General features: G+C 42.3%; 1 protein-coding gene across 1 annotated transcript in view; it reads right to left on the bottom strand.

Annotated features, from left to right (window-relative positions):
* Positions 1 to 1,160: 1,160 nt before the first annotated feature.
* The window catches only part of LOC137914898 (alpha-ketoglutarate-dependent dioxygenase FTO-like), a 120,345-nt gene continuing 103,550 nt past the window's right edge, over positions 1,161 to 17,955 (bottom strand). Inside the window, exons 11-12 of the mRNA XM_068758385.1 lie at positions 1,320 to 1,460; positions 1,161 to 1,167 (exon numbers count right to left, since the gene is read on the bottom strand). Of these exons, the coding sequence (XP_068614486.1) occupies positions 1,161 to 1,167; positions 1,320 to 1,460 (148 nt within the window). The remainder of the gene's footprint in view (positions 1,168 to 1,319; positions 1,461 to 17,955) is intronic.

The following is a 17,955-nucleotide window of genomic DNA, read 5'->3' as shown; positions in this document are numbered from 1 at the left end:
TTCAGAAGTAAAAAAAAAAAAGAGTGCATTCTGCATTTTTAATATTAAACAGCATCTACTTCATCATGAACTAGATAAAGGAATCAAACAAGGAGGCCTGCTACTCTGCTTTGACGTCAGCCCCCCCCTTTAAGCTTTTTTTGAAAGTGAATTTTGTCAGAAGAACTGGATCTTTTTCTTGCTTTCTGGGATGGCCTGCAGCGTTACAGGGGAACGTGGCGCTCTACACACTTTAAGAGTAATTAGAAGCGATTGAACAGCTGTAATTATGAGAAATGGCGGCTGTGTTCCGGGTCATTGTATCAGTGCTTCCTTTCATCTGAGCATGAGCAGAGGGGCTCTGCTGCTCGTTTCTGTTTCTCCATATGCATATCTTCTCGAACAAACAACTGGCAGGCTTCCTACAGGCCCAAACACACTATCACATTCATACACAAGCGCCTTCACGGAGACGTGGGAGAGCGAATGTGCACACGCACAAACACGCACGGATCACATGTATGGCTAAAGCTACACACACACACACACACCCACACGGCACCCACCATTGCTGCAGTCACGCTAAATAACACGTCGGTGATATTCACCATTGGGTGGCCTTCAGAACTTTCCCATAATAATCTTTCTTTGGTCTCTTTTGGGCTCATTCCACCATCAAACACAATACAAGGGATTATTATACACAAGTGAAGAGTGTGAGTCTTTTTTTAATAATTTCACTGAATGACAATTAGAAAGCATATACTGTATGTATCTACTGTATTGTATTAAAATGTCAGCCCACTGATAAAAGCACGTCTGGGTTACATGAGATTAAGTAACAGAATACACTAAAATAATAAATAGTTACACACTTATGTTTTATTTGACCATTTTGACACTAGTAGCTTGTCGCTAAGCTTGCGTTGCTAGCATGTTACTGAAGCACTATTCTGGTACTATTGTGTTGGTCTGGTTTTAGTCCAGCCAAACTCCATGATAATGTGGCTGAGCTGGAATAGATGGAGGATGGACTGAGGGGATGCCGAATCCCCGATCGAAAGGAAATCAATCTCGGTAGGATCGCAGCAGAGCTGCTTTCAGCTGTAGTGGGACCCACACGTTCACAAGAAGCTGGTGTTTTTTCCTCATCTTTCTCCATCACTTCCTCTAACCGTCCTTCACATCCTATTACAAGAAAAGGACAAGACATAAGCAATGGTCAAAATGTGCATTCATCATTTCATAAGGCAAGCATTGAACTGAGCTCATAAGTGAGTGTATGGATGAGATATACATATGCATAAGGGGAATTTCACATTTCAACATCTTGGGCCCACCTCCAGAGCAATGACTCTACTCTGTTGATGATGTCAGCCAGATCAAAGGGCAGTGGCATGCTGGGGTCATCCACGCCCCAGAAGGGTCTGTCCACCGGGGCCTCCTCAGGAGGCAATGTCTGGGACAGGTTGGAGTGGCATCTGGACACAGGAAACGAGTGTGATCGTTAAAACCTCCCTCGCATTAAAACTTAGAGAGCCGTCAGCTATAGGACTTTCTACCAGTGCCCTCATTTATTTTATTTCTATAATATTTGGTAAACGTGAGAACAAGCAAGTGTGTGTGTGTTTGTGTGTGTGTGTGTGTGTGATAACTTGTCAGCACACTGTGGGGGTTGTGTGTTTTACCTGGAGGCAGTTGACTTGTGTGTTTCCTCTCGTTTTTATTACTACTAATGGCACTTTGACCAATTGCACTTCCATGAGTGAGTGTGTCTGTATTAAGACTGCAGAAGATTTCCATTTCTTGAACACACATATATCAAATAAAGTTTATTACACTCTTCAGACTGTTGATGATGCTTAAATTGTTGATATTTACCCAACAATCATTGGCTTTTCTATATTTTTGAAATGTTCATGCGTGTAAAGCTCATTCAGCTGAACGGTGTAGAGCAGGAGAAAGTGATATAGCCAGGAAATCATGCTATCATCCATCATGATGAACACACCATTAATTGCATACACACACACAAGCACAGACAGCTGCTTATGTGTGTGTATGCAATTAGAAGGTCATCACAGTGTTTGATGCAATCATGATGGAGCGGTGACAATTCCAGTTACTTCATGCCACAGTACAAATTTAATGTGATGAATAATCTGAGGTTAGTTGTCATTTCTCCAGTGTTTGGAACCCCCAAAGACCTGAGCTGCATCTTTTGTGAGACCAGTGTAAATATTTACTGCAGTGACATGGTGTTGCTCTCTGCTGTCATTGTAAATCTGTCTTCCCTCTACCTCCTGACAGATGAGAGTGACCCCTGACCTGGAGGTGCAAGCAGAAGGGGTGGAGGATGGCATGTGTAGTTTGTATGGGTGGAGTGTAGGCGTGCTTCTGAGCGGTGGCCTTAGAATTTCACAGTGGGGAGTACAACCGGTGACAAGGTTGAACCCAAAATGTTATTCTCCCCACCCATTCATTATAACGGGGCCTGTCTTATCGTATCCCTTTACCCCATCAATGACCTGAAGACCTAAAACGATCCACCTCACACACACACATGACCACACCACCTTGTGGCCAGAGACAAATGGAGGGGATAGAGAGGACATAGGCCGCTCAAGAGAAGGATATGGGGGTCAGTTATAGATGGGATGAGGGGATGTTTAAGTTGTCAAGGGACAGCCACGGGCTGCCACAATTTGTGGTTATATATTTTCACCGGAGCCACTTAATGTTCAACTGGCTCTCGGCCTAAGTGCTGCATTTTGGTGCGGTTAGCCCTTTAAAGAGCTTCTGCATTATGGTGGTGAGGAGCCGCATTAACATCCACTGTTCCAATATATCTTCTGCGCTCTGGATCAGGGCCTGATAATAGCATCTGTTAACATGCACTAAGTACCATTATGTAGCACATCACTTCATAAATAATACGATTAGGTGACCTTGGGGCTTTGCGACGAGCCGTGTGTTTAAATGTTCTCATCATTTATTTAGGGTGAGAATTAAAGGAAGTGCCACTTCAGAGAGGGAGGAGGGGGGACATGGCTGGCATGCATATCTACACTGTTTAAGAGAGGGTGAGAGCATGAAAACTGACCCAGACAGCACACACTCACACCCACACATTGTGCGGTCCTGTTGACATCATCTTAAGGACAATATAGGCCAAGGCAACAGCAGCTTTTGAATCGGTCTGAACACGATGTCATGCAGTCAAGCTGTGAGAGGAAACTCATACTGAAAGCCTGCGTACTGTGAAAACCTAAGCAGCTGTCTTCAACAGAGCTGCCGTTTATTTGTCGAGACATTTGCAACATTAGCTTGCAAAAAGAAAGCCCCTATCAAAGATAACGTAGAGTAGGTAATTCAGCACAGTGTTGCACAACTTAGCACTGCTCACTGAGTACCATCTCTGACTGTTAAAATGGAACCAAACCAAAAGTCAATATAAAGCGAAGTGCCTTAAGCTCTCCGGGGCTTTTGCAAGAAATTCAGTGTAAGCCACAATGGTGTTAAAAAAACAATGCTCACCAAAAGACTTTCCCATGGTGTAACAGCCCACCTTAAAGTTAAGGTCAAATACAAAGAAGTGTGCATGTGGGGTGGGTGGGGGCTTAAGGAGGGACAGAATGTGTTTCTGAGTCCAGGTTGTTTCAATGGATTAACCCCAGACAGATATGGGCCTAACTATCCCATCTGGCGCACGGTCAAGAGAGATTGGCAACACAATCACTCATTTCAATTTGCCCTGAAACCTTATAGCCTGGCAGGCCCTCGCTCAAATGGTATGCTAATGTGAAAGGTATCTAGGATTCTATCACCTCTATTCCACAGAGGCCTTTCCCTTCACACGGCACAGTGCACTTGAACCGCGGCTGGGACGGCAGCTACACGGCTCATCCTGCAATAAGGATTGGAGCCCCCTTTGCGCTCAAACTAACCACTTTAGCTAAAGTGAGTGTTAATTATGGACAGCAAAGCAGTCAATAAAAGGTTAATGCAAAAGTCAAAGGATAAATTCCTTGAAGCATTGCATCATTCCACCATCTCCAACACACTGCTCACAGGTCTCCTAATCAATACGTTTTACTGTAATGCGCTCCCCATCGATCCCCCCCCCCCTCCTAGGGTCACGGGCCCCATCACATGGTTAGCGAAAGGAAAGAGAGGTGAAAGAGGGAGAGAGAAAAATGAGTAAATAAAATGATTAACCTCAGTTTCACTTTGTTGTTTCACTCTAAGCCTCTCTCTAAAAGGCTTGTAAGAAGAGTGCGGGGTTGTCCAATATCAGCACTATCATCACCGTCATCACAACCATCCCGGTCATCAGCATCATCAACCCACTCAATCTCTGGTGTTTAATTGTGTAGTGGTACACTCAAGTAGGGCCATACATTAAAAGACACTGTGCTCTTAACAGGATGGAAATCCACCTAATAGACAACATCAGTCCTTCCAACTCTGGCAATTACACTGATAAATGAACAATAGTGTCAGGCCAAGTGAGAAAGAAGCCAGAGAACAGAGATGAGAGACAACACTTATTGCATTATTGCTGCAGGAGGTCATTTGTAACCACGCGGGACTGCTTGTCTCTGCATTATCTTGGGTGAAGTCCTGCCATGCTCATGTAAAGCTTTTTGGAAGGGATTTACAGAGCCTCAGATATGCACTCTAAACAGAGTGCAGTTAAATTATTGTACGAGAGACAATAGGATTTCATGTAATCAGGTGCAGTAAGTAAAATCCATTGACTCCAACCTGCAAATCTACATCAGACATAAAATTAATGCATGATGTCATATTTTATTAGATTTTACTACTGTGAAACTCAAAGATGAAACATTCACCTGACAGATAACAAATTTGTGGGTCCAGCTACCTGAATGATTTTATATGTCATCCTCAATAAAATGAGAAAATGAAGCAAATAAAATAATTCATTAATAATAATAAAAAATAACTCACTGTACTTGGTTCTTGAATGCAGTATGATGATGGACAGTGTGCCAATAATCAGCTCCAAAATATGTGCCATGCCCTACTGGATGTCTACATAATAAAAATAAAACTTGAGCCGAGATGAAATGACGCAAACATCAATCAATCATCCATGACAATTGCGAGGACTATTATATGACTGTACTGATCAAGAGAACAAACTACCGCAGCTCACCTGCTTTCTCATGCTCTGCCTGCACTTCATTTGACTACAAATCCTTTGCAGGTGTGAATTTTTATGGTTTTGGCAACTGGAGTACCTGATAGCTGAGAATGCAATCAAACAAGTCGTGAAAAAACAGGCCTGCGTCTCATAAATCAGTCAGCCAGTGACAAGGAGGCATGCAACCATTTCCAAAGCAGAGAGAAGAAAGAAAGATGTATATTATCATGTACATTGAGAAACTGTAATGTTGTGTAAGAAATAGTGAGTATGTTTGTCTTAGTATTTCATGCACTGATATTATGGGTGCGGGAGAGAGAGACATACAATGTATATGTGCACTTATCTTTCAACTGTGCTGTGGAAGATGTTAATAGCATCTTGCAAAGTACAGTGTAACAGGGAGAGATTAAGAACAAGACCCAACCTGCGAAGTCTCCAACTTAAGATCTCAACCTGTACCACCCAAGTCTCCGAGGGACCTGTGAACTCCAAGGCCTGTCCTCATTAGCGACTGAACGAAGCCTCAGATGCCCACCCAACATCCCTGTATCCCATTACCCGAATCACTGCCACATTCAGCGTTAAATGTAAAATAGAGTGAGAGCCAGCCAGCCAGAAAGCGTGGGTAGAGCTACGTCTTTACCGTTTCCTCACGATCAATTAAATGCTATTGTGTCTTCAGACAGCTGCTGACTGTACACTTTGTGAGCATGTGAGGCGGGCAATTGTGGAGACAGAAACAGTGACTAGGGGTGGGGGTTGGCATCATCAGATGTGCGGCATATGTTCCTTTCATTTTGATTCCCTCTAAGGATCCTGGGCTAATAAAACTAACATCTGATGCACTTTTTTTTCTCTTTAATTAATGGTTGTGGAAACCACACAAAAATGCATTAGCAAGTGGGGAGGCAAGAGACGACCTGGCTGCTGCACGGCGCTTTTGAACACTCTCCCCCACGTGCCACCATGACTCTGCTGCTGGGAACACTAATTCTGCCATTGAGTGGGACAGCCCCTTCCTCAGACTATGTAAAGTGTCCCCCCATGCCAGCTGCAGTCTGGGCTCCATATTAGACCACATGAAACAAATAACACTCATTATAGGCATCCCCAGCCATAGGCAGCGCTTGCGTCGAGTCCATGTACTTCATGGAGAATTGGTTGGAACCTACAGCAGAGACAAAGAACATTCGTCATACCTACACAGACCCTGCCTCATTCACACCCTGAATGTTTGATGTGGTCTGGCTGGTTTCCCTGTCTAGAACAGGCTGAACCAGATGTAACAGAAAAAACACACCGAAAGCTTGGTAGCCTCTAAATAGCCTTCATAATTGGAGGCAATAAAACACTATTGCAGTCTGGAAGTGCAAAGGAGACAAGCCCCCGAACTACAGCTACTGCTCTCAAAAACCAGGTGGATGTCCATTAGGTGCTTAACAGCGTAACAAATTAGCAAACACCCTTGCCTGCTCCTTCTCCTCAGGCTATGGGATGGAATGTGGCCTAATGTCAACACTGCTGCAAAATTTACGAGGAGACAGCTATTGTTCAAACGCAATCAGGTTCTCATAAAAAAACAGCAGGAAAAGAAGCAGATAGGGCCCGCTTGGCCCTTTACTCTTCCGACAAGGAGCCGAGAGACACATCACCCCTTAAAGCTCTGGATCTGTGTGTTTGTGTGTACTTGAGGTTGGCTGGGAAAGAATGAGAGTGACCGTGACTTTTGGCCTGCATGTGCAAGGCTAAATACAAGTTTAACACATGAAGCTGGCTTGAAGAAAAAGTGAGAAAAACAACAACAAGGACACAAACACAAAAAACAACAAAAGTTTACTTGGGGCAATGCTGCCGATCAGTGTCTGTCTGAACTCAACAATTCTCTCTTGACCCTGAAAAACACTTTGATATACACAGGTAAAATGAATTAGTGCTGGTTTAAAAGAGACAGGAGTTTTAACTGAAAATTGTTTTTATTACAAATCCAAGAAGAGAAAATGGTGCAAATAGGAGATCATTATGTTACTAAGAGCCTGCCAGTGATTGCACTTTTACACAGCTCGGTATTTAAAGGTTTTAAATCTGCGGTTAGTCTGGAAGAGGGTTACTGTGGTGTTGGAGGCAATAAAACCCTATTGCAGACTGGAAGTGCAGGAAGAGCACTACCTCTTACATTGCCAGGGAATACTGTTGCTCTGAAAACTCGTTCTGAGATTTAACCAACATCCCTTCCTTTTAGCTATAAAATATGCAAATGTAGAAATGTATAATCCAAAACTTGAAGGTATGTGTAAGTAATTTCCTGGTAGACATTACTGCTGGGATTGGAAAAGACACAGTGTATTCAACAAATCAGTGACATCAGTGTCAATGTAGGGAATTATCAGGCAACACCTTTTTAAAACAAGCAATATCATATAGTAAAATATAATTAGCACAGGACTTCCATGGTGTTTTTATTTTTTGCAAGTCATTGGATGTCTAGTCTGAGTTCAAACGGCTTCTGCCCCACTTCAACAATTAAAACCTTTGCTTTAAGCTAGGGGTGGGCAAACTTTTTGACTTGCGGGCCACAATAGGTTCTAAAATTTGACAGATGGGCCGGACCAAGAATGGATGGATGGAGTGTTTGCGTGAGCTAATATAAATGACACGTGAAAGCTATTGCATTAAAGGATTTGGCCTTTTACAGCTAGCATTACAGGGAAAAGGTCAAATGAATGAGGCTTAATTATAATGCAATTTTATTTAATGATATAATTTGGACAAGTTTGGCGGGCCGGATTAAAAAGACCAACGGGCCGCATATGGCCCCCGGGCCTGGGTTTGCCCATGCCTGCTTTAAGCCATTCTTTTTACATCAGGGGATGGACTCATTTCAAGAGTGATGGGTACAGAATGACTTTTGAGTCACACTTTTTCAGCTGTATTTGACTTTAAATAAAAAGTATTTACACTTTATGAAGCTTGTCATAAATACTCGGAAGAAATATTCAGCAGTTGCAACACAGTAATGTGAGCAAATTCATGCATGCACATACATGCTTTCCGTTTATGCCAAAGGAACACTGACTGCCAGGTGTTTGAACTTCTGGCTCACCCGGTACTGCTGGCTGCATGAACACAAGTTCTATTTGTCCTATTGAGTAAATCGGCTAATTAAAGGGCATCAGATTTTAAAACACTGTGTATAGAGTCTGCCATTTGTTTGAAAGAGCTGCCAGACTGGGCCCTGAGGCACTCCACCAAACGGGATACAAAGAGTGCAGACAGTAAGCCAGTATACGGGTGTGTGTATGGGTATATCTATGAAAATAAGTTGGTGCATGGGTTTGGTTAGGCCTGTGTGTAAATCACTCATCAAAAGTTGTTCTGTTTGTGGTCTAACAGCTACTTAATAGTGCTGTTTGTAGTGACAATATGAAGACGTGTTGTGAGGTGTGAAACCGTCATGTCTGGGGAAAGCGTTTCATGGAACCCAAACCATTGTCTATAGTGACAAAAACACTGTTCACATTAAAACTGACGTGATGAAAAAAAGTAATGTTGGTTGAGCTCGTTTGCTGCAGGACAAAAATAAGACAGAAGCCACTCACAGATATTGATACAAAGAAAACAGGGATTAAAATGGAAGTGAGAACAGAGATTAACACTCTCATTACGTTCCGCTCCTAATTTTCGATCTACAAACATCCCCACTTTACACTACATAACCAAGTGAGGATGCTTCTTCCTAAAGTCTTTGCCCTCACTGCTGATCCAGGGTCAGCTGTGTGGAGTAAGAGCGGGATCACCTCTTTTGGAGACTCATTGAAGCCCAGATGGCTCTGCAAAAGCTCTGATCCAAAAACGAGCTTACAACCCAATCGCAATGGCCATATCTCAAAGTCTACAATTTAACCCTCTCAGATGTCAGCCAAGGTCACAGATGCACATTTGAGAGGCAAATGAGCCAGGAGTGAAGTGCTGCCAGGGTCGAAGGAATTAGATCCCAGCTGAGTGGCCCTCATCTGGCTAAGCCTGGTAAGTAGCAAGACTAACAGGCTGAGGCATGGTGGTTTGGGTTTGCAGTTACACATAATATACACACACCCATGCTTGTAAGCTTGCACACAAAAATGCACATATAAATATGTGACAAACACACACTTGCATAGTCACACACAGATACACGGAAGGACTCAGCAGGCTGCAGATGGTGTGCCATGGGCCTGGCGGACCGGGGCTATGAATAAGCTAGTTTTAGATTAAGTCTGGAAGCTGCCACGATGCACAGGGCTCAGGGGTAGAAGACAAAGAAAAGTGGAAAGAGTGCATGAGGGGAAGAGAGGAAAAGGCTGCGTCGAGCTCCATACCATCCATGAGGCCTCCTAATATTTTCTGTACATCAACATGTCACTGTTCATTGATCCCCTTGTTTTATTGCTCATGTCCCACCTTTGTGTCTCCCTACAACAAGACAATTTTCAGTGCAAACACAAAGCCCAACAATGGCATACACAGGCTCACACACTCTGGGAGCCAACGGCCATTTCAGACGTAATTCCGGCTGACTTCCGCTGTCTGACTGGCAAGAAATGCGGAGGGTGAGGACAACAAGCTGTGAATATGGGAAGAGACAGAAAATCATTGAGAACCTTGCCTTTATGAATGTTTGATGAGGGAGAGTTGGAGTTGACAGGGGCTTTGCCTCTGGTTAAATCAGAGCATGGCGTGTGTAGTGTGTGTATGACTGCCAACAGAGGTTGAGATAAACAGGGGCTGGACCAGACCCAGACAATAGCAAACCCCGCAGTCTGGAACATTTGTCCCTGCAATTAGTCCCTGTCCTCCCTGTTCATGTTCCAGGTAAGTGGTACAGTTAGCGAGTGAGAAATTGTTTGTGTGCAAGTCAAAGTCATTTCTAGAACAGGAAGTAGAAAAAGAAAATAAACATTTCATAAAAAAATAGGAGGTGCACGCAGGTGCAGCTTATTACCTTTAACTATATTTATATATATATTTATATATATGCATTTGAATGTAGTGTTGTCATGTGGATCCTATTTCCAGTTTGATATGACCATCACTTAAAGTTTATGTCTTGACTTTGTTTTGCTGTGAAGTAGAAGACGACGTTTTATTCATATATTAGTACACAAGGCACACTCAAGCTGTGTGTGCCTTCAAGAAATATTCATTCTAATAGAACTACTTAATTTAATAGTTTGGCCACATACAACAGAACTTAAACTGAAACTGTATCCTATTGATATGTTTTAAAAAGTGAGTCCTATTAGCTTTGTAGGTAGTCTTGGGGAAACAAATTGTTTCGTAAGGCTGACAATGCTTGTAATATTTTAGACATTTTCACACATAAGAAAACCAGTTTAACACACTGAAACAAAATATGGCTTTCTGTCAAGAGAAATGATGCGTACAAGAATAAAAGCAAACAGTATAATCAGCAGGTATTTTGGCTATGCTACACTAATCCCCTAATTGCCAATGGTAAATGCTTCTAAAAGTGAACAAGCTTGCAATTACAGCGTGGGAAGTTATGTTACATCCACGCCCTTGTGGTGTTTCGATCACTGTTCATTGCTGCACCCTCACACCAGTTCTGACGTTGGATACGGAACGCTCGATGATGACTCAGAGAAGGCTGTTTTAATTAATAGTACACAACATGTTACAACAATCTTCCTTCACATCTCAGAATCTACTTTTGAACAAATGTCAAAGCAGGTGCCAATTTGTTTCTCAACATAAGTTGGGTTGTGTTATGAAAGAAACAGAGCAGCAGTAGATTTATCTATCACCTGTGACAGCTCTAACCTCAGAGTCCTCCAGGAAGCTCTCCTCATGTTAATGTGTTGTCACCAATGAGGACTTTTTTGAAACTTTGAAATACCCATCTATCAGCAAGCATGCAAGCAAGCATGCCAACTGATTGCCAATACATATTTTGACAATGATTCAAACTGTCTGAAGCCGATCAAAAGTTTATCTGGTTTCTGTCTGTAAAGTTAAAACTATGCTTTATTTTACATGTGATCAAATATAACAAAGAACAGGTTCAAGCACATGTAACCCTACAATAAAGGGGAGGGATTCTTTGACATTTAGATTGTCTTTTCTCAGCAGAACTGCGCTAACTGTGCAGTCACGGTTTCCAATAGCCCCAGAAGAAGACAATCAAGAACCAAGCTAGACGATTTGGGTTGGGTTGGGTTGGGTTATCAAAAATGCTAGAGTGAATCTAACACTGCCCCCTGATGGTTCATAAGTACTTTAAGTACAAGTCAGGAAAGTAAGCCATAGCTATGGTAATCAGTATGACTAGAAAAAGCAATGTCAAGGACAAAACGTCAGCTGACATCAAATTGAGCCTGTGTCCAGCCTTTGTTTGCAGGCAAAAGGAGGTGAAAAGAGGAGTACTTAGCAGAGCAGCTAACCTGTGGCCATATCTGTTGGACAAATCAATATGAATGTCTGAAAGCAGAGCAGTGTGTGCTGTGGGGGAGCTGGAGGGGCTACCCCTGGCCTGCTGCCCCCAGGCCCCTCCTGGGGGGGGGGGGGGGGGGGGGGGTGTACCTGCCTGTCTCTTCACCCTCCATCCTTTCTGCATCAGTGCGCCAATCCTCCAACTACAAACACACAGACGTTTGCAACAAGCTCATATATACTCTAACGAAAGCACAATGTGACATGTTGTGTCACCACCCACACAATGACTCACACACACACACACTATACAAGCAAATGTACACACAAGAAATGATGACATATTGTTAAATGTGCACACATTGTCCCCTCATCTATAGTACATGGACCACAATATGGACACGCTACGGACGGCTTCCCATCGTAGTGATCAACCGTCCTCCATCTGACCCTCAGGACCTGGAGAACAGTCAGACCCTGATAAACACTGACCGCATCATCATTGAACTCCAGGAATCCGGTTCTCGAAAAAGCGCAGACCCTTCCCCTCTTCTCTTTCCCACTTGCTGCTGCCTACTTACTTTCAATCACAGTCAACATCAGAGAGCAAGACGTGAAGGGATGAGAGGAGGCAAGCCACAAGCCCACTGCACAATGCACTTGTCTGGCAGCTGCTTGCTCTGACATTTGAGGCCACGGGGACCTTGTTGAAAGAGCAGATGCTCACTGATGTAAAGGCACAGGAACATGGCAACTACACAAGTGGCTGAAGCAGAAAAGAATCTGCACAAACATATGACAGAAAAGAACAGGAGGGAAGCAGCGTAAGGCAGGCTCTCACAATGTTTTGAGTGTAGAGACACAAACACAGATACAAGGCAGCGAGGACATGCACACAGCAGGAAGTAGCATGCAAACAGAGAAACAGTTGTAAAAAAAAAAAAGTACAGTAAAATAATGGCAGATTAAAAATATGAAAAATATATATGCAAACTAGATATACTGTTTATTTGAATAACATGCATACGTGCATGTCCAAAATGAAACATATGTGGTCAAATACCACAAATGCAAGCTTACATAAATGATCAATTATAAAACACAACAACATAGGCTTCAACTCTGGATAGGTTGAATATATCTGCCCAACCATACACAAACTAAAATGGAAACACGAAAATCAAGAAGGAAGGAAGGAATAAAAAGAAAGAAACAGAAGAGACAAAATGCAAATTCAGAACATTATAGAGCAGGCAGCTTCATGGTGCATCTCTTGCAAAGAGAAATTAGTTTGCACAGAGGACCGCAGGCAAAATTATGGAAATGGGTGCCTGGCAGCTTCTTTAGCTGACTGTAAACAGGATCTTGGTAAGGCATACAGCCTGTGGTGAAGCCCACGGAGCCCGGCATCATCTTAGTGTGTGCCAAGTGGAAACACTCCCACAGTCCCCTCTTCACTCTGTCTTGTTCCTTTGCTTCAACCTGCCCAAACTCCACTCGTGAGTAATTCATGAAGCAGGATGGGGTTGCGGAAGCGGTATGCGTACATCCTGACACCAAATACATGACATGTTCCACATGTCTTCTCAAGAAACTACAAAGAGGCCTTTTGTCTCTACAAAGAAAAAGAAACACTAAAAAGTAGTTGTGGCTTTCAGGGTGCTCACAACACACCGTGAACCTCTGTGAATGGAATAGATAATGTTAACCACTGGTTACTAGGAACAACCAGAAAACGTGGATACGTGTACTAATAATTAGCTTAAATTTTGTTAAGCTGTTCGTTCAAAGAACACTTCATCATCTGAGCTTTAGTAGCAATACCCTGTGGTTTTTGCCAAGAACATTATGAAGTGGACAAACTGTGAAATATTCTGTGTTGGCTCAAGTTTTGAGTTGGAAGAAAACCAATTATTATCTAACATAACAGAATAAGGAGGGGAAATAACTCACATGCTTATTGTTAAGGTAGCTTAGTACTATCAACTTAATTTAACCTTATCCATTATTTCTAAATGAGCTTAAAACTTCAACACATGGTAAAAATAAGCACCCACACATATAGGTAAGGCAGAATCAGACTTTCACCTGCATTGCACATTTTTGGTTTGTGGAAAGATGCAAGTCCATACAAGAAACAAAATTAAAGAAAGGGAGGATGGAGGTTCTTATTTGGAGTAGATTAAATGAATGGAAATGAGTGATTCTAATTATTTTGGAGGACAACAATATTTGAAATTCCTTCTTTTATTAAGACATGCTGTCAGAAAATCAGGTCAAACTACAAGCATAGAGTTAAGGCCCTTGAACATAAAAAGCCAAACCATTACAACCAGAAATATGTACGTGTTATTAGTTTGGTGATTTGCATGTAACACATTGTTTGAATACCACTAAAAGCACAATTTGAACATGTCATACCTTACAGCCTATAAATCCATCCCATTGCCACACGAAAAGCACCACATTTTATCTGTGATTGTGTGTCTGCTTGTCGGACTCTTCAAATGAATGCATGAAGGCGTCTTTCTTCCTAATAGATGTAGCCAGCACAATTACAGAAGGCCTGCATTATCTTTTCTATGCTGCAAAACAAAGTGCAGTGGTGTAATGCAAGGTCTTGCACAAAAGTAAACAACTTCATCTTGTGTCTGAAATGTATGTCATGTGATTATGCACAGCTGCCCATCGACACAGTTGTGTTGGATTGAAGGAGTGGCTTGTAATTAATGAGAGAGAGAGTCACACAGAGAGAAACTCACTCTTCCACGCTATTCTCCTTCAAACAAGCACTTCCTATGGGACTCCATTGTTTGGGCTGAGGCACCAGGGGTAGCCTTATTTACAGATTTTAATTGCTCTGGTGATCTGTGGGTAAAACACCCTGTCGTAATCGCCCCACAATATAATTGTTACTCTTTCTGACAATTGTAATAAAATGCTCTACAGCGTCGAGGGGAAAACAAGGAAGAAGAAATAAAGAAGGGTAGAAAAAAGAAGCAGATTTTAGAAAATGTCAAGAAAATAAAACAGGAAAAATGGAGGAAAAAAAATAAGGGAAAAAAAAAACATTTTGCATGCAAATCTTTTCAGGGAGAGGAACTAATCTGAGCAGGCTGAAAGCAGGGATGAGGATGGGAATGTTGTCCAAGGAGATGATTGCTCTCCAACCTTAAAATGACAACCGTGAGAAGCTCACCCTTCCTGGACCTCCAAAGCGGAACCGCAGAAGAGACATACTCTGCAACATCACACAAAATGCACATACACCTACGCACACAGACAGATTGGGAATGCAGAGGTAGGTCACCTACAAGAAGAGATTAGTGTCACCAAGCAGAGGTACGAACATGGGACTGTCAGCTGCATCTGACGGGCACGAGCTCTGCTGTACTCTCAAAGAGATGGTAAAGCTGCAGTTGGGTGTAAAAGAGTGCATTGGTGTGTTGTTGTTTTACAGTCAGTATGTTTGTTGCACCTACCGATGGATTTTGTCATGACTGCTTCGCTGCTTTGCCAAAAAAAAAAAAAAAAACTTTTTACTTAAGTGTGTCAAATGCTATCCCATTATTATGCTTGCTGAAAAAGGTAATACAAACACTCTTCGCATCAAAGGTCCATTAAAATTGTAACAGCCAATCAGCTGGCAATTATTCTCTTTAATCTCCTGCAGGCAGCCAATGGGGATGTGCCTGCGGTGGTGGCGGCCTGGAAGGGATTCATGCCGTTGCTTTGGCATATTCCGCAATCCAAACACTTACTTTGCATTATGCTCAGCTCAGAGTAAAATAAAGTATGAGCAAACTTTCTAAACTGTTTTACTTAGTTTTATTTAGTGAAAAAAATTACTGCATCTTGAGTATTGATATATTAAAGCCAGATAAGTCAATTGGCCTTTTGTTTCTCCTAGCCTATAGATTGCTTAAATACATTTCATCTGGACATGAAGACACTGTTCATTTTCCCAAAGAGATCAATTGCACAATCGATTGCTCATTTAAAGACCAGTTTGCAAGCAGAGCTTAAGGCTTACGTGCTGCTGATCTCCAGTTGTCAATGCTGTTACAATGTATTACAAAGTATTGACTACTTCATTATGGATTACAAAAAAAGGGAGATCAGCAGCTGCACAGTTGCTTGTTACAGTTGCAATGTGGAAACAGGAAATGGATGATTTTAGTAGCTGCTTCAAATGCTGAAGCCATAAGAAGAAGGTCAGAGAAACTCAAAAGACTCAAAAAGCTGGACACCAGAAGTGACCCACAAAATCACACAAATGGACACTGTTGATTACATGGAATATGTTCCTTGGTCTAGAGTTGGTATAGCTGTGGCACAATCCACTAGCGTGATTCCTGTCAATTCTGTCGACACAATACACACCCAACTCTCTTGTCCAATCAATGGGCGTGTGTAGCCACTCAATGCCAATGATTCTCCCCTGATCTTAATTAGAGAAACGCATCAGATACAAATGACATCTCAAATCAATTGACAAGTACAAGGTGATGGGACTGGGGTCTTTTTTAATAACATGAATTACTAAATATTTGCTGGAACTCTTTTTAAGGAAACAGCTTAAAGGCCTTTTATGAAATGTAAATCGTTGAGCTGTAAAAGATCTCTCTGTGTTGAACATTAGTCCAGCACCTGCACATCATAGTGCAATTACCAAACATAGTTCCTGAATGTGCTGATGAAATATTGATGGAGAGTGATGCTATCCCATCATTGCCGACTTCTCCACCTTATGTTCTTTCTTTTACTCTTCACCCTCATTTTCCACTCCATCTCCTCCCCACTCTGCCATGGCAGATGGATGGATGGTGGCGTAGAGGCACAAACGAGCTGAAAGGCTCCTTAGCCGCATGGCTGAGTGTATAACTAGCAACATTAGTGAACACCTACACCCAAAGATTCCAGCAAAGACAAGGGTATTTAGTGTGCCGTTGAGGAAAATACTCCCTTACACATGCACACACACACACAACGTAAGTCAATAGTGCTGATTTTCCTTGTCAGCTCCTGAGCTGGCACTGGTTTAAAGAGACATCAATCTGTGATGTCAGCACTTACCTAATGAACCCTCCCAGATCAATGAAAGCACTGGTCTGCTACACAGGCTGCCTTCACTGACTTGCCTGCATGTTTTTATGTATATTCAGACTCTTTTGGGATCCATGCTTCGCCATGTACAGGTTATATGTGACCATGCGTGCAAGCAACTGTCTGGTTGAATTTGTGTTGATGTATTCATTTCTGCAGGGCGCGTCTGTGTGTGTGTGTTTACATAAGTGCTTTGTGTACAGTGCTAATAATCAAGCTGATCAAAGGATTCTATCAGTGTTTTGTGTGTAAATTAAATTGTACAGCTATGCAGATTTTTGCACAATTGTTTACATAATTGCTGGGCACTCACATTTCTGTCATGATTTTTATGTTTTAATATTTTAGTGTCGGCGTGTGTGGGAAATGTATCTCGCCTTGCCTTTGTGTGTAATGTGCAATGAATTCTGCTGTTGTGTATGTTAAGCAACAACATCGAGTAACGTCTTCAGGCAGCAACAGTATCTATAGTAGGAATAATGTGTCAGTTTATTGATACCTATGTGACAGAATAGGGATTTTACCTTAAATGCATCAGTCATATGCAGAATGACAATTGCAGTGGCAATGGAACGAGCAGCAGCATGAGATACTGTGCAATTAGATTAGCTCCATCTTCTTTGATCAGCCTCACCCTGTCCTATCTTGCATGTGACACTTTAAATGCAGGAGCCTTCCATTGCCACTTAATTGACCAGAATAAACATATTATATCGCGATAAGTGTCGCAATTGTAACGAATCGTACAGCATGACTGACACAAATCGTGACATTAGCCTTGCCTCTCTTATCGGCTGCTTCCTTGTGCCTTTTCAATAAACGATGTAGCCGATGGAAAGAGAGCGAGAGAAAGGCAGAGCAAAGGAGAACTGGAGGGAAAAAGGGAGGAATTTATGGTGGGAGTGATGCCACCATGATCTACCGTTTACCCATTTAACCATTCAAAAAGTCATCTTCCTCCATCAGCGCCTCCTTTGGCACGGCATGAGAAACATTATCTTTCCACAGTAGCAATCATTCAAAGATGGCTTTCCCTTCTCAGCAACCTGCCAGCATGCATTTTCAACACTGGATAATGTGTGTGTGTGTGCATGCGTGTAGCTCAGCGTGTGTAGATGCAACATTTATTGGTATGGACATGTGAGTGGTGGTGAGTGAAGTCAGGAAGAGAAGAAAAGAAGGAGACAATGATGCAGTTGTCTCTGGAGTTTTTGTATGTACTGGTACATACAGCATGTGTGTAATTCAAGGGTTGAGGGGAGAGAGGGAGG

Source organism: Brachionichthys hirsutus, unplaced genomic scaffold, assembly GCF_040956055.1.
Source record: "Brachionichthys hirsutus isolate HB-005 unplaced genomic scaffold, CSIRO-AGI_Bhir_v1 contig_186, whole genome shotgun sequence".
Lineage (NCBI taxonomy): Eukaryota > Metazoa > Chordata > Actinopteri > Lophiiformes > Brachionichthyidae > Brachionichthys > Brachionichthys hirsutus.
This window is presented reverse-complemented; position numbering and strand designations above follow the sequence as displayed.